Source organism: Meleagris gallopavo, chromosome 1 (genome assembly GCF_905368555.1).
Source record: "Meleagris gallopavo chromosome 1, MGAL_WU_HG_1.1, whole genome shotgun sequence".
Classification (NCBI taxonomy): Eukaryota; Metazoa; Chordata; class Aves; order Galliformes; family Phasianidae; genus Meleagris; species Meleagris gallopavo.
Genome location: NC_139404.1, coordinates 134197226 through 134222799, shown reverse-complemented (window position 1 = coordinate 134222799; position 25574 = coordinate 134197226). Strand labels below are relative to the sequence as shown.

The window sequence follows — 25574 nt, the reverse complement described above, 5'->3', positions numbered from 1 at the left end:
CTAGGAATATAAACTACTTCTTTGCACAGCTATATTACAGCCATCAGTCTTTTTTGGGGCTTAAAACAGAGTTATTTCTATATTTTGTGCTGTAGCATGGTAGGATGTCTCTGAGCTCTAAGTCTTCATAGACTATGTAAGTGTCATCTGTATCAGAACCAAAGTTAATCATCTATCTGAACACAAAACTGGATGTGCACAGGAACAGCTGACGCTGGAATCATGGTATACTGCAAGACTGCTTTGCTTTGCTTCTATTTGTTACTTTGCTTCTTTTTGCTCAAACAAAAAAAGGCATGAACTGAAATACTGCAGAAGCTGGCATTTTTGGTTCCCCTTGTAGTGCAGGTGCATGAGCTGGCACTTGTTTCTAAGCCACATCTAAAGAAAAGTCTTGGCTCATAATGAATATATCAAATTATTAAATTTGATAATAGACTTAAAATATGCATAATATCTAACTCCCACACAGGCATATGTGAAAGGCCATTGAGTTTTAGCATCAGGCTAGCTCTTGCCACGATAGACAGCACAGAAGCACCACAGCCCCGTTCCCATGTAACCAAAGGAAAATCCCTTATGCAGGCTCTTCCAAAGATGAAAATGACCACCCTTGTGAGTTGGAGAGGCTTCAGTGTGTGCGTAGAGTGAGCAACACACAATATCTTCATGTGGGTAGAGCTGGGTGAAGGGTGGCAGTGATGTTGAAGGACAAACAGACAGCTTGCCCCATTACCATTCCTGTGAAGTGTTGCTCCCTGACATCCCACCAAGGCTCTCCTTCCTTCTACAGATGAAAAATCTTACGTTACCAATACCAAGTGATTGAATGATTGAAGGATTAGGCACAAATCCTTCAATTACTCCGCATTTCAAATGAAGGAACAGAGAGCATGATAAACCCTGCTTATAAAGGAGATGAACTCAAGCTTATTAGATAAACTGCAGGCAGACGGAGCAGAGCAGAGCAGTTTGCCATTTAATTGAAAGGGAGTGGAAAGAAAGCTGCTGTTGACTTGCTGCAGCCTGTAAGAACTGCACAGAATTGCAATTGTCTGTAATTGGGTTTGCCAGGAGGTGGCAAGAAAAGGCATAAGCCTAGTAGCTGTGGACATGAAAGAATAGACTTGTCTCTGGCTGCAGCATTGGCCATTGACTAGACTGCTTCCAGTGCTCAGCTGAAATGAGTAAATATAAGGTTGAAAGTAAGTGTGATTCATTTCAGTTTGTGAAGAATTACTAGCAATCTTACAGAGTACCTGTCTTTAACCTCCATTACAGATGGATGGCATCTTCATCTACTGATGCGTAGATGCTCCACTGCTGTGCTGCAGGCTCTTGAACTTATGAATAATTCTTCCAAGAACAAACGCTGTTACAGAGAAGGGACCAGACAAGATATATGCAATCTGCTTGTCATTTACAGAATGCTAAAAGCATCTGAATTAACAAATCAGTGCATTTAAAACTTTATGAAAACACTTTGTCAGTTTCAAAAATTCCTTCAGTTTTCATAATAAATGAGTTCATTTCCTTTCAAGAAATGACGTTTGAAAGAAATTTTACCATTATTAAAGGAAATATCTTTTGAAGACATCTGCAACTTGTACTTTGTGGACACTAAGAATGTACACTTTGCATTCACTACACACAGCTACGTTTTATGTTAGGTAATATCTTTTTTCTTCCTTGTTTTGGAAAACATTATTCTTAATTTGAAGAGCATGTACATTTCTTTGTACTTAACCATGGAACATTTCTCAGACCATTCCAGGCCACTTAATTTCCTGTCAACTATATCTAGTGGGTCGAATTTCTTGTGATATTTACTGGGTCAAAATAATGGCTTGGTGAGTTCTCAGCTACTCTAGCTGCCACACCAGCTTGCTGAGCCATGTGCTGTGTGATTGGAGCAGTCTTCTGACTTTAGGTCTGCTGAATTTAAATGTCATCACTGGACTTTTTCTGTGCACAGCTAATATAAAGCAGAAGGAATTTCTTATCCCTGCTCCCAGCCAGAGGATGGTTTTCTTTGGCCGTTCATAGTGGCTGTTTGCATAACCTCCTCACCAATTATTTGAAAAATTATTTGAGAATCAAGAGAATGTTTTCTTCCAAACCCAATGTTTTCATGCCTTTCTTGGAATTCTATGCCAATGACACCCTGTATTTTTATACAACATTCTCATCAACAACCTTATTCCCAGTAATATTCACTATTGTCTAGTATTGTGAAAAGATGTTAGTTTATGACTTGGTTTACTGCTTTGAAATAGTGGTATGTGGCACCAAGTGAAAGATTAATAAAAATATTAGCTAACTTTTAAACCAAACTGTAGAAGTTACCCAAGGAAAATCTCCACTGGGCAACCTCACTGCCAGCAAGAAGCAGTCCTTGAGATACTTCATCTCACTGTCTTTGAGATTTTTTTTTCCCCTTTGGATACAGATTTAGACTGACAGGAGGGATCATAAGAAACAAATTATCCAGCTAGATAGCACAAATTCTAATATTTCCTTCTAAGACAGTGCAGCTCCATGAAACAGAAGGACATTCAACAGTCTTGATTGTTGCTTTTGCTAGATTTTCCTGTGGGGTTGTGAGGGCTTGCTTAGTATCAGAGTTTCATGGTGATCCTGCTAGTGAAGGATAACCATGAGAACATTCACGTGATGGATTTTGTCTATGCTCATAGCAGCTCATGAATTTTGACTTCTTCTCCTCCCTCTAGACACTGTGCAAAATTGTCTTCTACATACAGTTTTCAACATGCCAGCAATGCATACTGGGGTTAGTAACATTTTAAAAAGTCACGGTGAATTCATGGCTCTTTGCTAACGAACAGGAAATGCAATCGAGAAAAGCCAAGGCTCTCTTTACCTGGGCTAAGATATTGCTTTGACTATATGAACTAACTGTGGAAGTTTACAGCATTTCTGTTTTTCTTTTGCAGGTGCAGGGGCTACCTCTGGCATTTCAGCCATTTTCCCAAGCACCTCTGGCACAAGTACCTTCTCACCTTACCAGCATGCTCACAAAGGTAAGAAGACATTTCCAGATTTAACGTGGCAGCTGTTGGTCTCAAAAATAGTATCAACAAAAGTGCAACTGAACTGATGATATCTGTTGTGAATTTCATTGCCACTCTTTCCAGATTTCAAAGATGGCTATTAAAAATAATTCAGAATTAATTTTTATTTCTTGGCTAATTGATACTGCTGCTCTAGGAGGATGGACTTAAAATGCACTTGGACATTAGTGGGCAGTGCCAGCAATTAATTAGCACATTATCTATGGTGATACAGATAGGGCACTGTGCCTCAGCAAAGCCTCATTTAGAATGGTGACAAAAAAATGGACAAGTAAAGCCAGTCTCTTACTGAACTGTTCTAAACTCTTCTCCACTATGATTATTAGGTTTTTAAAATGTTTGAACATGGGTACACATAACAGGAAGGATGCAGTTAATGAGGTACTGACCACACTGATCTTCCTGGTTGTTTTGTCTGTAAACAAGATCCTGAAGATAATGTTTTCAGAAAAATTATTTTCCTGCATTTTAGTATACCTGACATTTTCTGCATTCTTTCACGAGTTTTTGATTCTGATCTGTCCATCCAGATTCTGCTTCAGTCTTTCCGCATATCTTATTTTAAATTTACCCCGCAGCCATGCTGTGTTTTAAGTCTATTAAAAAAATTACTTATTCTACAAGTACATTTCCTTACTGCAAAGATTTTGAGGCAGTCAGAGATATCAATGGACCTTTTATCTCTCAGCCCATTTTGTGGAGATTTTTTGGCTCAGTATTTTTTGTTTGTTTTTCTTTTTTTTAAGGACTATTTCACTAGTTCACTGTTAGGAATGCTGCTCCTCCTGTGTACATATAGTTTCTTGTATTATTAGCAGATAATACCATCTCCTATATCTTTGTATAGTCATCTGATCAAATATTTTTAATGAATACTATTAAGTTGTTCTTGTAGCCTAAGTCACAATTTTGAAAATTGTTAGATAGTTCCCCTTTGAGAAGTAGCATTTAGTTTTGCAATGCTTAAACAAGACAGATCAACAAAGTGAGAGTAGAGATTCTAACGGTAGTGTGGACTGTGAACTGTTAACTATTCTTTGATCTGAAGAGTTGATTATTTACAAAAATACTTATTTGTTTTTCCAGCAGACCTTTCAGGACAAGGACATCTGGCTACAGCTCTGATAATTGCAATGTCTACCATATTCATAATGGCAATTGCCATTGTCCTCATCATAATGTTTTACATTGTGAAAACCAAACCTTCTGCTCAAGGTAATTGTTCAGCACAACAAGTCTTTTGCTGCAAATACTATTTTAGATAGCTTCTGAGAATAATTATTGTTATTTTTACATTCTAGCCTGTTGCAAGAGCCACTCAGTAAAAAATGTCGAAGCTCAGGCTAATACACAAGAAGAGAAGAAAGAAGTACAAGGTATAAGTTGCTTTAGTTTTGCATTTTCTATCCAAGATGCTATTAGGCATCTTAAGTATTCATATTGCATTTCTCTTAATTACAATTCCTCCATTCAATGTCTATTTACAAAATAATTATGTACATCAGTTGATCTGAAAGTAATGCCTCCCATTTATTTCCATGGAAACTGTAAAAGATACAAAGAGCATAAAAACAGTACTTGATAGAGCAAATTCTCAACTACAAAATACTCTTTTTCAACATAGTCACCACCATTAGCTATGCATTTTCACCAGCAATGAGCAAGAGCCAGCATATTGTGCCTGTAAAAATCTTCACCAGTGGAAATGACCCACTGTTTCACAGTTGCTATGGTGGCATTGTTGCTAGAAAATTGTTACTCATGCAGTTCATCTTTTATCGGCCCATACAGATAGAAGCCAGAAGGCACCAAATCTAGACTATACGGTGGGTGTGTTGGGACAGTCCAGCCAGGATTGGTAATGTGCTCCATGGTCTTCAAACTGATGTGCGGCCTGGTGCTATTGTGTTTCAAGAGAAGTGTTGTCTTCTTCTCTGGCCTGACTCTGGAAGTTAGAATCAGTGTCATGATGTAGCAGTCAGAGTTGATGGTTTGTCCAGGTTTTAGAAAATCCAGAAAGACCACTCCTTTCCTATCGCAAAAGGCACTGCATGTCTCTTCACCTACTGAGAGCTACGTCTTGAACTTTTTCTTCAGTGGGGAATTCACATGTTTCCACTCCATGGACTATCATTTTGACTCTGACTCATAATGGTGACTGCATGTCTCGTCACTAGTAATGATGCAGTCCAGGAAACTGTCATCTTCAGCCCAATATGGTTCAGTAGGTCCTGACAAACTTGCATACAGTGTTCTTTCTGTTATTGTGTAAGCATCAGTGGGACCCATCTGGTGCAAACTTTGCAATATTCCAATATTTACATCATTGTTTCCAAAACCTTGAAACTGATATTCAGCTCCATACACAGTTCCCTGGTCATAATCCACCAATTCATGCTGATGAGCTAATTGAGATGCTCTTCATTTTGTGGTGTGACAGCTGCGCATGAACATCCAGAACATGGCTTGCATTTTACATCACTGTCACCATTGCTGAAATGCACCACCCATCACCTCACTGTGCTCACATTCACTGTGTGGTCTCTATAAACGTTCAGCAAATGTTGATGAATGTCAGTGGGTGCCATTTTTTCTGCACGGAGGAATTTGTTGACAGCCCTTTGTTTCATCTGCACTTCTGTGTCAGATGCTGTTGTGTCAGAGTACCCCTCTGCTGCCATATGTCACACAGCAACAACACGTAATGGGATATTGGCAGGAAGGTTCAGCCTCTTTTGCCATACCGCCAACATCATAAAACAGGAGGCATTATTTTTGGAGCAGCCCTTTTGTAATAGTATTTGTACTTCCAGAATGTCATTTAATCCTCTGATAGCAATTCAAAAGGTAGCAGAGAGATTTCCATCTGCAGCAAGGTTGCCAGCTAAAGTAGCTCCTCAGACAAAACACCAGTTGGAATACTCAGTGTAAATTTCTCTAATTTTTTATCTGCAGATAATGTTGTGATATTCTCTGAGAAAGAAGAATTTGAAAAACTTACAGCAACTCCAGCTAAGGCTGCTAAAAGGTAGGTTAAAAAAAAAAAAAAAAAGCTTTCATTTTGACTGAAGTAGGAAAGGGGTAGAGTCACCATTTATCCTGGTACAGAGAAATTCATGAAGAACAAAGTAGTAGTAGTTTTCTAGTCTGGTAGATCAAGGAAAAAAGTGTCAATGAAAGAGCTGCAGGGGTTAGTTTCTGGAAGAAGTGACCAAGGCCACCATACATTGAAACATTACCTTGAGCACCACGTGCTCTGGGTTATAGCCCACCGAGATTCTGTGCTGAGTAACATAACTCCACTGAGGCAAACACTGTCCTCAGTAGGAAGTCCTTCTATGGAAGGATTCTTGCAAGATAAGCATGATTGTGCAACTTGGTGAGCGTTGCACATACATCCTCAGAAGATGAATGCGGTTACATTCACAGGATTTCAGGGGAATAAAAAATGGAAAACATTCTTATTCCATTACTCTAGGATAGCAGAAAGGAAATCATTGGAGTCAAACCATGAGAGACTTCACTAAGACAACCTTATCCTTCATTTTACAGTGAAAATGATGCATCTTCTGAGAATGAACGACTTCTAAGTCGTAGCATGGATAGTGATGAAGAAGCTGCAGTTGACAAGCAAGGGACACCAGAGAGATGCTTGTTATCTTTAGTGCATTTGGCCAGAGATAAATCTTCTACAAGCAATAAATCAACAGGGGTAAGGCAATTTTGAGATTTCAAATTTGAAAGTTGCTTTCTGTGTTTTTATTGGTGGTGGTGGTGGAGTTTTTTTGCCTTTTTTTTTTTTTTTAAGAAAGCAAGATACAAACTATAAAAAATGCACTCTAACACAGATAGGACTAATCCACAAAATACAGGAGAGTTTCTTCTGACAGTTTTATTACTGACTCTTACTTGCATAATAGCATATGAAATTCCTTCAGTATTGAAGAGAGGGTCTGTGTAGGTGTATTAATACACTTCAGGGTTAAAAAGCACATTTGCTATAAGAGAAGTAATTCTGCTTTTCTGCACTGTATGTTTTACAGTCTAAAGAAAGAAAAAGAAAACAGCAACCCCCCAGTATAGTTAATGCTAATATAACTAACCCCAAAGCTACTTTGACAACAGAAAATCAGACAGAAAAATAATTGGGGCTCAAGTCATACAAATAGCATAGCATCTGCCTGTCTTGACTCAGAGGCATGGTTATTTCTATGCCTTTGAATTTTCATCCATATTTGGAGTTGTGCTTAGTGGTTTGTTTTTTGTGTGTGTGTGTACGTATATGTGTGTGTGTGTATGTATAACGTCCAAAAACACATATGTGCTTAAGATCACTCCTGTGCTCCTAAGGACAATGTAAATGCACTGTTCGTTTTGCTGTGGAAGGCGTTCATTTCTTCCTGCTGAATCTGTATTGCTCAGGGCAGTTTATCTCACTTAGGCTACTCAAGGCAGGGTTAGGCACTCCCTCACCCACACAATGTTTAGTTTATATTAAGATGAATCTGCCCTTAAAAAGAAAGTGTTTGCTCCGACATTTTGTATGTTTTTAGAACTTCAGAAATAATTTAAAAAATAGCAATTTCTAGGACAAAATTGTATCATTAATCTAAGAACTGCAGGGATTGGAAGGGAACTCTGGAGACTGTTGAATCTTGCTTAAGCAGATTTCCTACAGCAAGTCACATAGGAAAGCATCCAGGCAGTGCTCTGTCACCCCCAAAGGAAAGAAGATCTTTCTCATGTTCACATGGAACTTCCTGTGTTCCAGTTAGTGCCTGTTGCCCCTTGTTCTCTCACACTTGGCACCACCAAATACAGCTTGGCCCCATCCACTTGACACCCATCCATTAGATATTTATAAGCACTGATCAGATTTCCCCTCCGTCCTCTCTTCTCCAGGCTGAAGAGTCTCAGGTCTCTCAGCCTTTCCTCATGAGGGAGATGCTATTTTGTGAAGAATAAAAAAGGTTTGAAATAGCATCTTGTTTGCATGTTTTACTTTGCTGGGATGGTTCTCAGATTTTCTAAAAAAGCTCATTTTTCAGCTGAAGCCAGACACACAAAGTCTCAGCCTAAGAAAGATGCTTTTTCTGTGTGTAGTTAGTTAGTTAGACTATCTGAAAATAACTTACTACTCTAACGTTCCTATTTTAAAATTCAGTTTTATGAGGTCTCTGTAAAAATCCAACATTATCACACTTCTGTATGCCCTTGCTTAAAATTACATTATATAAATTGGGCAGGTAGGAACTCAGAACATTTAATAAGAAACAGCTTGCCTTCTAAAGACTATACATAGTAGATACATTCTCCTGAGTAATTTAGGTATCTGGTAAGTACATCTGAAACATGAGCTTTTCTCTCAGACCTACTGTCACTACATATTGCTAATGAGCTGAGGCCTGCTAACAAGGCTGAAGACAAAGTTGTCAGTGAAAGTGCAGATTATATCAAGATTCCCCAGCCCATACCTAAGATTTCACATCTAAGCCAGTTGCCAGAAGTTAAAAAAGCAGTAATTTGCTTGAGGCTAGAGACTGAATAGCATTTCTAGTACTAGAAAGAGTATTAAGTAGCTTTTTGAGAGGGGTAAAGAAAGTTGAAGGCCTGCTCTTATCCAATGCCACTCTGGTTAAACCAAAAACCATTATGCAAGGTGCTACACATGGAGGATTGCCAAACCCAAATCCACCTGCTTGCTTCCAGCGAAAGCTTTAAAAATTTCCCATCTTCTGCCTCAAGCAAAAAGATCATCCTGCGTAATTTTTCTTTTGCTTGAAATTCTTTATCCTCATTCCTTGTCCTAAAAATGAAGAGAGAATAAAAATAGGCATCTAACCATTGTCTTACATGAATTTTAACAAATTCCTTTAAAAGAAATTTTTCTGTTTATAAGCTTCTGAAACAGCTTATCAAACGTATTATCAGAATCCCAAAGATGAGCATGTGTAAATTGTACCCACAATATGTGAGTAAGTCAGTGTATGTATTGCACTTACCTACAACATGGCGTACTGTGAAACAGGCATTGGGTGGAGCAGCCAGTTTGCTGTCTCCAGCTGCAAGTCTATTAATTCAAGTAATTGATGTGTCCTGGCACTTAGAGTCCAAATAAAATGGGGAAAACCTTCCTACCAAAAAAAAAAAAAGGTGAAAATAATAGAGCTTTTTTCCATCCCGGTTTGCAGTGAAAAGTGGTGAAATTGTGGAGATAATGCTGGAGTCCTATCAAAATGACAGCTTTTCAGAGAACTCAGCCCTAATGAAAGCTGGCTGAGAGATGACAATTCCAGCCCCTGAGAACTCCTGACATTTTGACATTTATTTTCAATCCACGCTGAATCCAAGGCCAAACCTTGAGAATATTTTGTCTAAATGAAACTACATCAAAATGTCCATTTTCAGCTTAGAAGATGTCAAGTTTTCAGTTTAAAACTCTTTCTTGTCAAAAATGATGACAGCAATCTCGACCTTAAATTTTCCCAGTCTAAAGTGCTACTGATTTTTTTATCTCTCTATGAAATCTTTCAGATTCACACAAGTAATATATTGTGGGAGCAAATATCCAATTAATCAGCAATGTGGTAAGCAGTTTTATGCCAAAAGACAGAAAAGGTGATCCCCTCTAAAGTTCTCTTACGCTGTTGCATGAAGGCAATTTCATTCTGATTTCCGATTTACCTGGAAATCCCTTGCATTTTTTCCTGCACGTGTGACATTGAATTTGTCCTCATTATCTGGAGTTTCCTCCAGTCTGAAAGAGAAACAAAACACAGAAGCACTTAGAGTAGAAAAGACACTATCTAAAAGAAGAACAGACTGAAAGAAAGTTCTCTAGCAGTGGTAAGCCAAAGCAGAAACATGTTTACTTTTCGCTGAATTGTTGCATCCTCTTCCATCAGTCTTCAGAAATGTCCCTTGAGGACATAATGTGATAATACTTTGAGTCATGAAAGGAGGGTCTCCCAGAGGTTTTGTACTACTGTGTGCCATTTGTTTACTCTCATGACCAAAAAAATAATGCAACAAATCTCTTCTCTTTTAGATTCAAAGTCGAAGGAAAAAGATACTTGACGTGTACGCTAACGTATGTGATGTTGCAGAAGGTGAGTGTACAGCACTTGTGCCTCTTGTAAAAGCACGAAATTAAATCACAATTGTTTGCTGTAAAATGTAAATCCCTCTATTTTCCTATGGAAAGCACAGTTTCATGGAAAGAAAGTGCAAATCTGGAAAAAGCCCTTGGGGGCAGGCTTGTTGCCGTCTGGCGGGAAGCACTATGTTGCCCTGATACCAAAGCTGTTCAGGTTGGGTTTGTGTACCACAGCTACTCTCCAGATGTGTACATGGGCCTTCTGCCTCTGGAGAGATGCAAGAGTAATGTGGACATCCACATGGACCAAACTGCAGAGAACTTTTCTTTTCACCTAGAGGAAATGTGTTTATCTGTTTAGTTGCATGGATAACAGGTATAAATTGGGTCCAAATACGGAAGTGTGATTTGTGGAGGGTCAGGATTGTGTTTCAGACAAAAGTCTTGACCTACTCTGCTTCTCTAAGTGCTGTCTCACTTCTCATGACAAGCAGAGTTTCCAAGTAGGCCAGCGTTGTCCATGTTAACCCTCTTTATCACTTGGCTAGCTGGAGTGTTTCAGCAGAAGACACACGAACAAATGTTCATGCAGTACAGAGAACGTGACTGCATTTACCTTTTTTTGTCTCACGTACTTTGTGTGCATACACGTGAACAAATTTTGTGTGATTCAGGGAGCACTATCTCCCATCAAATTACTGCTATTGTGTGTGAAGCAGGAAAACTATAGAAGCAAAAGACTGTTTTCAGAAACAGTGTACAAAACTACAGTGATCAGCAGTGCAAACAAAAACTGTATGAGAAGGAATAACTTTTTCCTCACAGAATGATTTATAAATAATCTCTAGAGATTCAGTGTTAGCAGTGACAAGCAATCATTTGCAGGGACTTTTATGCTTGCAAGCATCTGGCATTTTTGCTGCACCTCACTCTTTGCGTTCCTACAAGGGCAACTTTCAATTACAGTGATTTTACAGCAGCTGCTGCTGATGGAATCAGGGAAGGGTCAGAGCTCTTGAGCTCAAATGCTGTGCTGGACATGCAGAGGTGTATTCATGGAGCCACTCATGAGGGATATGTTTCCAATACACTTCTCATAGTGAGTGAATTATTGCAGAAGGGGGCAGTACCATAGGAATGCACACAGCCCATTCAGCAAACTTTCCCAGCAAACTTTTTACTCTAATTATTCTGTGAATGTTGTACCCTACTGTTACCAAGTGAGATACGGAGCTAAACATACCTATCATGAACTCATACTTAAAGATTTTAGCTGTGCCTATTGCTAATAGTATTTTAAGAAATTCCTTGAGCAGCCAGGACTTGTACACAGAGCTGTCTGACCGAAACCCTTCATGTTGCAGGCCTGAGCCCTACGGAGCTGCCGTTTGACTGCCTGGAGAAGACCAGCCGAATGCTCAGTTCAACATACAACACCGAGAAGGCCATAGTGAAAACGTGGCGTCACCTTGCTGAGAGCTTCGGGTTGAAGAGGGACGAAATTGGTGGCATGACAGATGGCATGCAGCTGTTTGACCGCATCAGCACAGCAGGCTACAGCATCCCGGAACTGCTCACCAAACTGGTACAGATTGAGCGGTTGGATGCTGTCGAGTCTCTGTGTGCAGATATCTTGGAGTGGGCACAAGCAATGCCTGCTCCTGAACCAGCAGTGACCTCCTGATGGGCCTGGCTGGGGCCTGTGCTCCCACAACACCTGTGAGAACAATGATCCCAGCCAGCCGCACATTGGAGACTTTGGACAAGAGACCCTTGACATTTCTTCTACGTAATCACTCCTGGTAACCAACGGGAAGCTTTTCTCTTTTACTTCTAAGAAAATGAAGTTATACATCTACTAAAACAAGAACAGAATTCTCCCAAGAAGCTTGGTATGAAACAGGTGGCGAAACAAAAAAATTATGTTTTTTTCTGACAATAAGCAGACACAAAAACATGAATTCTGCAGCCTGTTTTTGAGTATATGTGCAGATATGACTGCTGCTGCCCTTCCTGCCTGGTTTGCAAGCTGTTGAGTTGCTCGCTGGAGATGGCTCTATCTCCTGGGGCTTTGGTCAACCATTGGTCTAACAGTTACAGTCAGCAATGGCACCACAACCACAGTATCCATTAATACACATTAGGCACCTACATTTCTATCAGCTCTAACACATTTAATATTTAACCAGTTTCATTTTCTATATTCCCTATGGATTTATTAAATCTAAAAGTATGTGCATAGGTGTATATACACAGTCCTCAGATCAACTAATTATAGTTATGAAAAAAAGCTCCAAGATAATTTACAGATGGAAGTGCTTCTAAACGCTGTATATAATGCATGTAAATGCACTCGTGGTCCATACCCTCATTTCAGAAATTGTAAATTCAAACTGCAGACTCTGCAGACAGACCAGTTGGCTAGAGGGCAGTGATCCCTCACAAGTACAGAGGAGAGGAACAAGTTTTTCTCTTCCTTACTGCCACCAGAAAAAAAAAAAACAATGCAAACTGCGCACACACAACTTTGACTTTCCAGTAGTGACGTCTGTTTGTCAAATAATATTTCAGGCAGAGGAATATAGACAACAGTTGGGCATGCGTGATACTGAGAGCAAAAAGAGTAGATTTCTTTAGATATTTGGAAAGTACAGGAACAAGTGGCTTTGAAATGCTGTGCTCCAGTGCATTAAAACAGAATCATAGAATCATCAAGGTTGGAGAAGACTTCTAAGATCATCTAGTCCAACCATTCACCTACCATCAATACTTCCCCACTAAATCATCTCTCTGGGCAGCATGTTCCAATGTTTCACCACTCTTTCAGAGAAGTCTTTCCTAATATTGAACCTGAAACGTGAGCACAGACCCCACAGATGGAAATCAGCTTTTCTGGAAGGTAAAGAATCAAAAACACAACAAAAACCAGATTATTTGTTCCTGTTAGCTACTCTGATTTTCTTTGTCAAAACGTCTGTAAACTTGTTTAGATCCCAATCCAGAAGGTGATGCCAAATCTCTGTGCTTAATTTGTAGCTAAAATGAGCAATGACTGATTTCAGTGTTTAACCACTAAACGGAGAGAACAATCACTTACCAACCTACACTTTTTCAATTCCAAATTGCTCGACCAAAAAAAATATTGTGAAAAAAATATTAACTCTAACCCTGACGTTGGTAACCAGCATTCCATCACTTAATAACCAGATCTTATCTATGATAGTATCATAATATCATAAGTGCTGAACACTTAGTATCACCCTTTAACATCTGTATTTACTGATTTTTTAGCACTTCATCTGTATTGCAGAGGAAGTACATACTGCAACATAAAACCTCTCCTCGCTGTTCTTCACCATTTCTTCAGTACTGTAACTCACTCTTTGTTAATTTGCATGTGCTGAATCTGAGGAGAATTTTGACTTTTCTTTTAAAGGAAGATGCAAACTGCGTTTATTTGAATATTTAACTGACTAACTGATGTTTAATTTATGGATGGGATTCTTGCTATCTTGAAATCAATGACAAATTAGTACAGACTTCAACAGGCTTCAGTAAGATTTCAAGGTTTGCTGACAGCTCTGCAATCTTCAACAAGATTTCCAAGACCCTACATTTGCAGATTCAGTCTATTGCTACTAAAATAAAAAAGGAAAAAAATAGAATGGGAGGATTCTACTTCTTTTGTGCCAGTGTGTAACTGCAGCGTTATCCAGTGGACTATCCCCTATATTTCATGTTTCATTTAATAGTATGCACCACTCATTTGTTTAAAAGAAGCCAAAGGAATCCTCTTTTGTACATTTGTTGGGCCTTAAAAAGTGAGGGTCTTGATATCAATGGTGCCAATGTGAACACAGACTATTTAACATTATTTTATTTAGTATACAGTATTTTTATTGTTACACAAAAGATGTACAGGAACAAAAAAAACCCTGTATATCTTGCCAAATCTTACTTTCTAATAATTTTGTTTAATGCTGTACATATAACTTATTATATTGTAAAATATGAACATAAAATATGTTAATAAAGAGGTCAAACACAGTAGTATTATCTGTTTTATATTATTCTATTTTTAATTCATATATTGCCTTATAATATGCAATTAAATAAATTAGCCAGGGGCTAACAGCACATTCCTGTGGTATGGGAGCACCAAGGTAATATGCATGAAGGAATCTCTGCACTCCCACATCATACTGCTTGTCTGCACTGCACTTTGAGAAGTTTTGAAGCAAACACCACTCTTCCTTTCTCAATAGTTTTGGTTCAATATTTCACCTCTAAGGTACAAAGCGAAGTCCAGGTTCCTTAGAGAATCAGAATGTAAGTTATTATATGTATACCAAGAGGTAGTACAGACGGGGAGACTAAGGAGTAATCGCACAATAGCAATGCTCTCTAATTAACATTTTCATTGTGTGTCCCTAAATTAGCAGTTCTATGAAGCATTATCAGAGACTTTACCTGGAAGCTTTTACTGCATGGCAGAACAACGGTATTCATCCAGTCCTATGCTTGCATTGTGCAGACCACTAAGAGAAATGCAGCATCTACAGAAACCAGCACTGAGCTACATCTCCTCCTGGCACTGATGATTAATCTGAGACTGTCAAAATAAATTAAACAAATTAAACATTTTTCTAAAAGGAATCAACACAGTTCTGCTTAAAAAACAGTTTGGTGCTTTGTTTATTCAGGTTCATTTCTGGTTTCAGCATGATGAATACATTCTTGTTCTGCCAACTATTAAAGAAGAGAAAGACTCCAGGAACTGCAACAAAAGCTTGGAGTTTGCCAGATAGTCAGGAGAAAATGATGTTTGGAGTTTCACCTAGCTGTTTTTTCACTCCCTGCACTAGACATGTAGGAGTTAGAGCAGCATGTGCTGCTCCTGCTGAAGATGCAGATGTCTGAAGGGCCTGACCATTCTTGGCTTCAGCGTACTTCTGTACTTTAACTTGACAGAGCTCAAACTTGGATCTGGGTAAAACACCCATGTTCTTTCACTGTATAATTAAACAAAAAGGTGGTCTTTTACAATAGAGTGACAGCATCAGTAGACAAAGGGAAGGCACCCGATGTTGTCTACCTGGAATTCTGCAAGGCTTTTTACATGGTCCCACACCACAACTTTATCTCTAAATTGGAGAGATACGGATTTGAAGACTGGACTACTTGATTGATAAAGAACTGGTTGTATAGTTGTAGCCAGAGGGTTGTTGTCGATGGCTCTATGTACATATAGAAGCTAGTTATAAGCAGTGTCCTTCAGGAGCCCTCTCCAACATCTTTGCCAATGACATAGACAAGGAGATTGAGTGTATCCTCTGCAAGTTTGCTGATGACACCCAAGCTGAGTGGTGCAGTTGACACAACAGAAGGAAAGAGATGCCACTAAGAGGGATCAGGATGTACTTGAGAAGTGGGAACATGAGAAACTAATGAGATTTAACAAGGCGAAGTGCAAGGCATTGCCCTCAGGTCAAGACAATTACAGACACAAGTACAGACTGGGAGAAAAACTCATTGAGAGCAGCCCTGCAGAGAAGGTCTTGGCTGTTCTGATGGACAGAAAGCTGAACATGAACTCACAGTGTGCTCTTCCAACCCTGAAGGCCGAAGATATGCTGGGCTGCATCAACAAAGGGGTGGCCAGCAGACAGGGGGAGGTTATGGTCTCCCTCTCTTCTGTCCTTGTGAGGCTCCATCTGGAGTACTGCACCCAGGCCTGGGGCCCCAGCGCAGGAGGTATGTGGAGCTGTTGGAGCAGGTCTTGAGACAGCCACAAAGTTTCTCTTTGGCTGCAGAACTTCTGGTACAAAGAAAGATTGAAGGAGGTGGCTTGTTTAGCCTGGAGGAGGCTCTAGGGAGACCTCATGGCAGCATTCCAGTACTTAAAGTGAGATTGACTTCTTACACAGTCTGATAGTGTTAGAACAAGGGGGAAGTGGCTTTAAACTGAAAGAGAGAAAAGTAAGTTAGATGTTAGAAAGAAATTCTTTACTGAGTGGGCGGTGAGGTGCTGGCACAGCTGCCCAGAAAAGCTGTGGTGCCCCATCCCTGGAGATGCTCAAGGCCAGGTTGGATGGTGTCCTGGGCAGCCTGAGCTGGTGGGGGACAGGCCTGCTCACGGCAGGGCATGGGGCTAGGTGAGCTGTGAGGTTCCTTCCAACCCAAACTATTCTGTGATTTTATGAGAATAAGAAAATGTAATAGTTAAATGACAAGAGCTACTCTGGGATGTCATTCTTTGTGTCAGTTTTTCCATTTTGCTTCAATTTTTCCTTCTTGTGTAGTGCTTCCAGCACACTGGGATATACCTGTGCAAGTGCAGGTGTCTGCAGTGGGATTCATCTTCTACTAAAGAGAACTTAGCACAGTAAGCTTCATTGTAAACATTTATTCCATAGATGCCAAAGGTTAGATGAGCCTGAGCCCCACCCCCTCCCCCTCCAGGTGATCAGTATATTTCAGGTCTCACTATTTAAGATCAGGAATGTTTCTGAAATGGCTTATGTTAATTATGTTAATTAGTGTTGTTTGGGGAAATTATTGAATCAGATGTAAGCTTAAGGTGTACTTAAGGTTATTACACAGTGCTGGAGAAATTAAAGTTCTTACTATTTACAATATAGCTGATAGAAAGTCAGAGCAAAGCTATGATTGACAGCACTACCATAGTGAAGTATTAACTTCTTTATCATCTCAAGAAGCACAGAACAAGAATTCAGTCCAAAATTACAATCCTGATTTTGGTGTGAAGACAATAAAATAACTCTTGAAAAACTCCAGCACCGACAGCACTTTCTGGACAACTTGATATTTTAGTCTGAGCTTTTTAATCTAATATTCAAGGATCAGACTTAAGGGAAAGGGTTGGTGACTTACATTACAATATCAAGTACAGTGATATTTCATGAGTTAGTCAAGCCAATATTTTTACACCGATACAGATCAAATTTAATCATGCCTGGAAGTTTGAATAAAACTGTCACCCAGCAAGACCTATCCCACCAATCCCAGTCTGAAAGCATAATCTCATGCTTTGTTTAGAGAAACATGCCTGGCATTGCAGACTCTCTCTAATCTTCGTTGTGTTCAGGAAGTGCTCTCTGCATAGCATGTAGAACATGGTGGTCCTGGTGCAATGACAGAAACAACAGAAAGAAGGTCAGGTCTCCATTTTGGAGCATAAAGCAACCGTGGCAGACTGCCTCCATATTCAGTAAATGAAGTCACGAATCCATTCTCCAGGACCAAAATGGAGAAAGCCCAGCACTGAAGGATCACCTGAGAAGGCATGCTGCTTTCAGCAGGAGACGTTCTACATCTCTCCATTCATTTCTCCTCAGTGAACACCAGATTTAGGAGCCCCTCTCTGTTACTAGGGAGGCATATTTAAGAGGTGGGGAAAAACCCTTGCTGTTCTATGTGACACTTGTGACCCAGGGGTAAATCAAGATGCTCGTATATGCAGAAGTCCCTCCTGTGCTAGCAACCTGTATGCTCTTCTATGAGAGCAGGAAGCTGAGAGAGCTTGTGCCCCTGTGATGTACTGAATAGGCTTCCCATTGAATTGTATAGTAAATATATTAATATAAACAAGGTAAGAATGCACCATCTCAGCCTATATCCAGTTCCAGACACGTATTATCGCGAATATATTCTGCCTCCCCCACATCCAAATAAGTCCTCTGATTATTTGTAGTGATACAATTTACGATGCACAGTGCTGAGTACCTCAGGCACTAATTTATCATTATCAACCACTCTTCAAGGACAGAAAGATGTTGACTCCTTTCCGCCAGCGTTCTGTGAAACTAGAGCATATGAGTGCTTACACTGAGGACAAATGATAAGGAACCTTTGTGTCCTGCTGCAAAATACATCAGCAAGGAGTCCTTACACAGGTATCTCATTTGTCACTTTAAAAGAGGGGGTAAATAAAAGGGAGGGCAAAAAAAAAAAAGAAAAAGAGGGGAGAATTCTTTTTTTGTAGCTGATGGAAGAGGCTGCTCTAAACAAGTCCATGGTAGGGCTCAGGTCTGTACTGCAAGGCAGAGTCGTGGAATATACAACAGCTTCCTGGCTTAACCTGCCATACAGAAGTAAATCAGGAATAAGGCACCCTAAGGGCAGATAAACAGAAAGGCTGAAACTGAAACAGGAAGGAAGGACAGCAAGGCTTCTGATTCTGGAATGCAGCCCTGGTGTTAAGGTTGCTGCAAAAATGGATCAGTCCTGCTTCAACAGAAACCAGGAGGACATCCAACTGTGACTTTTTGGGAAAGATCATGCAACAAAGAAGTTCCAATGATATGCATTTCTTACTTTCCACATGCTAGAATACTGCTCCTTCTGCAGAACAAAACCAGTCTGGCAGTATTAATCCTCTCTGACCGTCTTCAAAGGCATATTATTTCTCCCAAGTTTTGTTGTGCGGGTGGAATACTATGTTCCCCTCTGAAAATCTTAGGCCACTTGGTGCTTTTTTATTTTTTTTAATTTCCTTGTAAGCAGGATCACAGGTTTGTTTCTTTCCCTATAGCTGAACTCACTGAGGCTGCCATTTCATGGAACTGAAGATGATCTTAGAGTTACCTCATTAGCAGGAATTCTGGCTTTGCTGTGCTTCCACCACTACAGTATACCAAACTCAGTGCCCCAGTGCTGTGCACCTACCAGAGCTTCTCTGCTAAGCTGCAGCAATCAGAGATGTGGTACGCTGAGGGAGGCATTCCTTGGGATCTAGCTAACTATCCTTGTGTAATGGGGAGGGCACAGAAAGTATAGTTTCTGAATTAAATAAGTAAAAATGATTTCTGATTTCTAGAACAGCTTTTCTCTAATGCCCTCTCCCTGGAAGTATTCAAGGCAAGGCTGCATTGAGCTGTGAGCAGCCTGGTCTACAGGGAGGTATCCCTGCCTAGGGCAGGGGATTTGCAACTAGGATCTTAAAAAATCTCTTCCAACCCAAACTATTTTATGATTTTAATTTAATTCTCTAGCTGTGACTTTGGGGATCAGAATGTCTTGTTACATCATGGATCTACTGACTTTTGATTCAAATATATTCATGCAAGAAAAACAGCCCTATTATTCAGTCCACATTGAGAAAACAGCACTACCGACTTCCATTGACCTCAAACACCTCTATTTCAGACAGAGGACAGTAGTGGTTGGGGTGGAACACATTACAAGAGTCAGTGCAACATAAAGCTGCTTTATCTATCACAGCATTTCTCCAGGGGACATCAAAGGGAGGAGCACAGCACTATTCCTTTTACAGTGCCTTCTGCAAGTTCTAAAACAGTGAATACTGTAATTTTTCCAGTGGGTCAGTGCTCTGCCATTGTAGTTCCTCTAAAATTAGCAAAGTGAAGATTTACCATAGTATTTCATAAACCAAGTTTGCACATTCTCTAGACTAAATTTAAGTATGCTACTGTGGAGATAAGTGCTTTCCATCAGACCATCAATCCTGAAGCCATTTTGCTTTTAGGTGAAGCACCTCTGAATCATGGTCTCTGCTTGCAGCTCCTTTTAAATCTGGTATGGTAAGTAAAACATTGATACAAGCCATAAATTTGGAGTCAATTCTTTATCTTCCTTTGAAGCAACAAGCTGTGGCTACCAGAAGCTTTCTACCATCAACAGCATGAAGTTAATTGTTTCTGAAGACCTTCATACATGCAAGACACAGCAGGCTAGAGTTGGTCTGAAGCTGCGTGTTCTGGCTGATCTGCTATCTACTGCTGGAAAATGCAAGAGTCCTCATCTTTTGGTCTCTCTCAAAAGTCAGTGCAAACTGATATTCTGCCACCAAGCCTAGCTGGAAGCAGCTGGCATATTCATGACAGGGCACCCCTTTTGGGGAATGCAGGCAGACCATGATCACATAAACCATATTTCTTTAGGAAATCCAAAACCACTGGAAATAGCTAGTTACTCTTACCTTTTGCAAACATCCCTTGTTGAAGATGATCTTCCAGAAGAACAGAGTAGTAGAACCTTATGCTCATATTGCAGTACTCAAACACTACAAATAAATAAATAAAACAAAAACAACCCACAGGAAACTTAGGTTCCATCTGGGAACAGATAAATCTAAACTGAGCTATCTAGCAGAAAATTATACTTTATCTGACTACAGCATTTTTCAGGTTGAAGTCTATCAAAAAAGGATGAAAGATCCACTGAGAGGCACATGAAAACACTGGGGATAGAATTACGCATTTACTCTGCTTATCAAGAAGCAAAACTGTTTCTAACACATTCTTAGTGATACCAGGCAAAGTATTCACATGTGGACCAATAGTCATATACAGAAAGAAGAGCAGAACTCACCCAGCTGTGAAGGGGCTCTCTGTACAGCACATCTCCTCAGGAAGCAGCCAAGATCCAAAAGATACTCACCCTTCCATGGCAGGCCCTTGTATGAGCCCAGGATGTCTCCACCATGGACCAACACCATCTGGTCATGTGGGGATCACAGATGCAAACAATTTGCCTGTGCTCCCTGGGCCAGCCACACCCCTTCACCATGTGCTCATTCACCAGTTCAAGCCTTGACCTAACAGTTCCTCTACCACATTTAATTTACAGTTCAGATTTTAACAGCACTTTGCACTGGTTTCATTTATGGAGATGGAGAGCTCCTCCTCCATCTGGACTGCCACAAGTCCATGGGACCAGATGGGCTACACCCTCAGGTGCTGAGGGAGCTGGTGGGGGTGATTGCCGCGCCGCTCTTGGCCATCTATCAGCACTCCTGGTTAACTGGAGAGGCCCCAGAGGATTGGAGGCTTGCTAATGTGACTCCCATCTTCAAGAAGGGCCGTAAGGAGGATCCGGGGAACTATAGGCATGTTAGCCTGACCTAGGTACCGGGGAAAGTAATGGAGCAAATCATCTTGGGTGAGGTTGCACAGCACATGCGTGGTATCCAGGGGATCAGGCCCAGCCAGCATGGGTTCGTGAAAGGCAGGTCGTGCTTGACCAACCTCATCTCCTTCTATGACTGGGTGACCAGTCTGGTAGATGAGGGAACGGCTGTTGATGTAGTCTACCTAGACTTCAGTAAAGCCTTTGACACGGTCTCTCACAGGCTTCTGCTGGGGAAACTGGCTGCCTGTGGTCTGGACAAATATACGCTTCTTTGGAGAAGGAACTGGCTAGAAGGGCCGTGCCCAACAGGTAGTGGTTAATGAGTTAAGTCCAGCTGGCAACCCATTACGAGTGGTGTCCCCCAGGGGTCGGTACTGGGGCCCATCTTGTTTAATATATTTATTGACGACCTAGATGAGGGGATTGAGTGCACCCTCAGTAAATTTGCAGATGACACCAAGCTGGGAGGTGGTGTGGATCTGCCTGAGGGTACGGAGGTCCTACAGAGGGGTCTAGATAAGCTGGATCGCTGGGCTGAAGTGAATGGGATGAGGTTCAACAAGGCCAAGTGTCGGGTCTTGCATTTTGACCACAACAACCTCATGCAGCATCATAGGCTTGGGGACGAGTGGCTGGATGATTGTGAAGAGGAAAGGGACCTGGGGGTGCTGGTTGATGCTTGGCTGAACATGAGCTGACAGTGTGCCCAGGTGACCAAGACGGTCAACGGCATCCTGGCCTGCATTAGAAATAGTGTGGCCAGCAGGAGCAGGGAGGTCATCATCCCCCTCTACTCAGCACTGGTGAGGCCACATCTCGAGTACTGTGTTCAGTTTTGGGCCCCTCACTACAGGAAAAACTTGAGGCCCTGGAGCATGTCCGGAGAAGGGCAACAAAACTGGTGAGGGGTCTGGAGCACAGGTCTTATGAGGAGTGGCTGAGGGAGCTGGGATTGTTTAGTCTGGAGAAGAGGAGGCTCAGTGGAGACATCATTGCACTCTACAACTTCCTGAAGGGAGGTTGGGGTGAAGAGGGGTTTGGCCTCTTCTCCCAGGCAACGAACAGGACTTGGGGAAATGGCCGCAAGTTGTACCAGAGGAGGTTTAGGTTAGACACGAGGAAAAACTTTTTCTCTCAGAGAATGGTCAGGCACTGGAATGGATTGCCCAGGGAGGTGGTAGAGTCACCGTCCCTGGCAGTGTTCAAGAGGCGTCTGGATGAGGAGCTGCGAGATATGCTTTAGTAGATTGTGGTAGCAGTGGTAATGAGAAGACAGTTGGACTAGATGATCTTATAGGTCCTTTCCAACCTTGTGATTCTATGATTCTATGATTCTATGGAGCTTCAGGAAAAGCAAAATGTGCAATAGTCTCTGATTCTGCCATCCCATCCTTAGATTTCCTTCTCACCTGCTCCTCTTGCGATCTCACTTGGTAAGCCAGGAACAAACTGTTCAGTGTTGCCAAGCTGCATTGAGACCTTTTCTTCTTCTCCCTGAGGCTCAGTGTGCAACCTCATCTCCCTTCTCTCACAGACCTCCTGATCCCATGCATGTAATTGAGATGCTCTGGCATGTGACATGTCTCTAATCTAAAGCACCTTCTCTACCCTCCCAAAAAAAAGCAAACAAAAAAAGCCCACCAACAACAGCACAATACCACAACAGGCAGCAGAGAATGCAGATAGCTTCACACTGTTCCCCTTCCCCACATCATCCTACTTGTTGAAACAGGAGCTGACAAGATCGTTCAGGTGAATGGCAGCATATGGGGATGTTTGAACAAGGCCACAGTAGGGGCCCATGCAGAGAGCCACTCTGGGCTGGCCCACAAGTTTGGTGTTTAACACAATGCAGCAAAGAGACATGAAAAATCTGTCTAGCAAATACTTAGAAACACAAATGGAGAATTACTGTGATTTTTGTACACTATTTATCTGGTACTTACTCCTGCCTGGTAATGACAAATGTAAAATAGGTTATCTACACTACTAACCTACACATCGTTATTAGTTAGCTCATCTACTGCAGATCATCAATTAGAAATAGAACCAGAAATCTCTGTTTCAGCTTATTATTTCCAATCGTTATAGTACCATTTCTTCTTAGCCTTCTTTCCAGTCTTAGTCAAAGAGTAACATGCAACAGATATTTGCATGTTTTTATAATTTTATTCTTGTTTCAATTTCACAATTAAGGTTTCCATAGTTAAAGTACAAATGACGAATCAGAGATTAGAAATGAAAAATTAGGTCAAATTTTTAGAAAGTACCCCATTTCCTATGTGGAAGTACTGAACACTGAATTGTGACAGACAAAAATATATATTCAGCACACTCAGAAAAGAAATGCGGGTAACTAAGAGACCAATGAGGATTGATTTGGAAATTAATAAAAAATATAGCAATGTAACATTAAATTAAAATTTGTATTTACGATGTCAAGGATATTACAACACAGAGTTACATGAGTTCATAAATGGGAGGACAAAATGCTAGATGTTTTATAAACAGAGAAAACCAAATGCTAAGAAATTGGGAAACAAAACAATGGAAATTTTCTCATTTGACATATAAAGTTTATTTCATCAATACTTGGTTTTAATCATTAAAACTCTAATTATCTTTTTCATTTTCCCACTCACAAACGAAGGAAATATCAATGAGGTTCTACATGAAACAAAGTAACTTACAGTGTACTGAGGTTCTGAATAATTCATCGATGGCAGTAATTTCCACAAGCAACATGGGAAATTTGTGTAAGTTGTTCAGACTATAACTAAGTTATATATAATTGAATTGAAAGATAGTGCTAGTGACCCATGTTTGGAGCAGCAGCATGAGTGCCACTCTGCTCCACTCCCAAATTATACAGAATAGAATTTAGGTTTGTACAGATACAAGAATGAATTGGGTCCATTGTTGTCTGTAGTTCTTTATTCAATTCGTGAAATTTAAATAGTTCAAACATTACCTTATTGCTTCTGCAAAAGATTTTACATAAAATAAATGACATTTGATAATTGAAAATTGACAAGTTTCAACAGAATAGTGAAGACTTTGCAGAAAATGACTTACTTTATGAAGAAAGACAAGCATTATACTGGGAGCTCATTTAATTCTGTCTCTAAGCAGAAAGTTATCAATGTATAGAGAAAAATCTTGGCAAAAATCATTAAGTGCTACACTTTCCCTTGACTAAGTAGTATTTAGACATCATATAATGACAGCTTAAGGAAAGACTGTAACGGGATCTCCCCAGCGAGAAGCAAGATTTCAGAAATGGGACACATACAGAAAATCCAGAATGCTATCAAGGCAAATATAATAATAAAACACTACAACAGCAGTAATAGAGAATTTACTTTCAAGAGTTAATTTAAAATCCACTTACAAAGATTCACAGCACTAGCTGTGAGGTTGTCTTTTAATTAAAGAAGTAATTTAAAACAATCTGGATTTCTGAGCTAACTTTACTTGTAGATTACTTCCGATGAAAATTATGTTTTAAACCACGGCATTTCACAGGAAAATACTTTTTTTCTCCCAGACTTCAATTTGTTCCTAAGAAAATCAAACAAATCCCAGAGTTTTGTGAACAACAAACTCTATGGTAAACCATGGCTGAAATTATACGCCTGCTTTTATAAATGACACAATCCCATTAATAACGCACCCATGAAACCCAGCAATACTCTGCCACAGACACGATGAAGATCTTTGTTACCATCAACTAATAATCAACGGAAGCCTGTTTTATAAAGTTTAGCGTGCCCCAAAAGTCTGAAATGTCTCAAGACTATAAAGTGACTTTGGTGGAAATTTTTTTTGGTCAATTTTCATTGTCACATGCAAGAAAGAATTTTCAGAGATTCTTTACAAAGTTCCTCAGTAAAACTGAAGGTTGGAGGAAAGAAAAGATGAGTTTTCTTCCAAGTCTTGCCATCTACATATATAAGGAATAATTGTTCTTGAAATAGGAGAAAGAGAAGAGTTCCCAAGTGTATCAACCTATGCAACAACCAACAGAATAATGGCGATAAAGGATTACTATATGCCTGAGAAGTTTTGCAGTATATCCAGGAGCTTCTCCATATTGGGAATATTTAGCCTGGAATTTTGAAGCACCACAGAACAAGTATGGAAAAAGGATTTCTCCCTGTACTCAGCTCTGGTGAGGCCACACCTTGAGCACTGTGTTCAGTTTTGAGCCCTTCACTACGAGAAAGACAGTGAGGCCTTGGAACACGTCAAGAAAAGGGCAATGAAGCTGTGAAGAGTCTGGAGCACAAGTCTTATGGGGAGTGGCTGAGGGAGCTGGGATTGTTCAGTCTGGACAGAATGAGAATTAAGGGAGATCTCATCACACTCTACAACTTCCCAAAGGGAGATTGGGATGAGGAGGAGGTCAGCTTCTTCTCTTAGGCAACGATCAAATGAGGAAATGAGGAAATGGCAACAAGTTGTGCCAGAGGAGGTTTAGACTAGACATAAGG

General features: G+C 40.4%; 1 protein-coding gene across 2 annotated transcripts in view; it reads left to right on the top strand.

Moving 5' to 3' along the window:
* Window positions 1-14238, top strand: part of EDAR (ectodysplasin A receptor) — a 73997-nt gene extending 59759 nt beyond the window's left edge. Inside the window, exons 6-12 of one of the 2 annotated variants that reach the window (XM_085214893.1) lie at window positions 2955-3041; window positions 4182-4307; window positions 4394-4468; window positions 6048-6120; window positions 6645-6804; window positions 10141-10201; window positions 11553-14238. In XM_085214893.1, coding sequence (XP_085071019.1) covers window positions 2955-3041; window positions 4182-4307; window positions 4394-4468; window positions 6048-6120; window positions 6645-6804; window positions 10141-10201; window positions 11553-11872 — 902 coding nt within the window. In that variant the 3' untranslated portion in view covers window positions 11873-14238. Of the gene's footprint in view, window positions 1-2954; window positions 3042-4178; window positions 4308-4393; window positions 4469-6047; window positions 6121-6644; window positions 6805-10140; window positions 10202-11552 lie in introns of both variants that reach the window. The other variant, XM_010728280.4, reaches the window with a different exon arrangement.
* Window positions 14239-25574: the final 11336 nt, after the last annotated feature.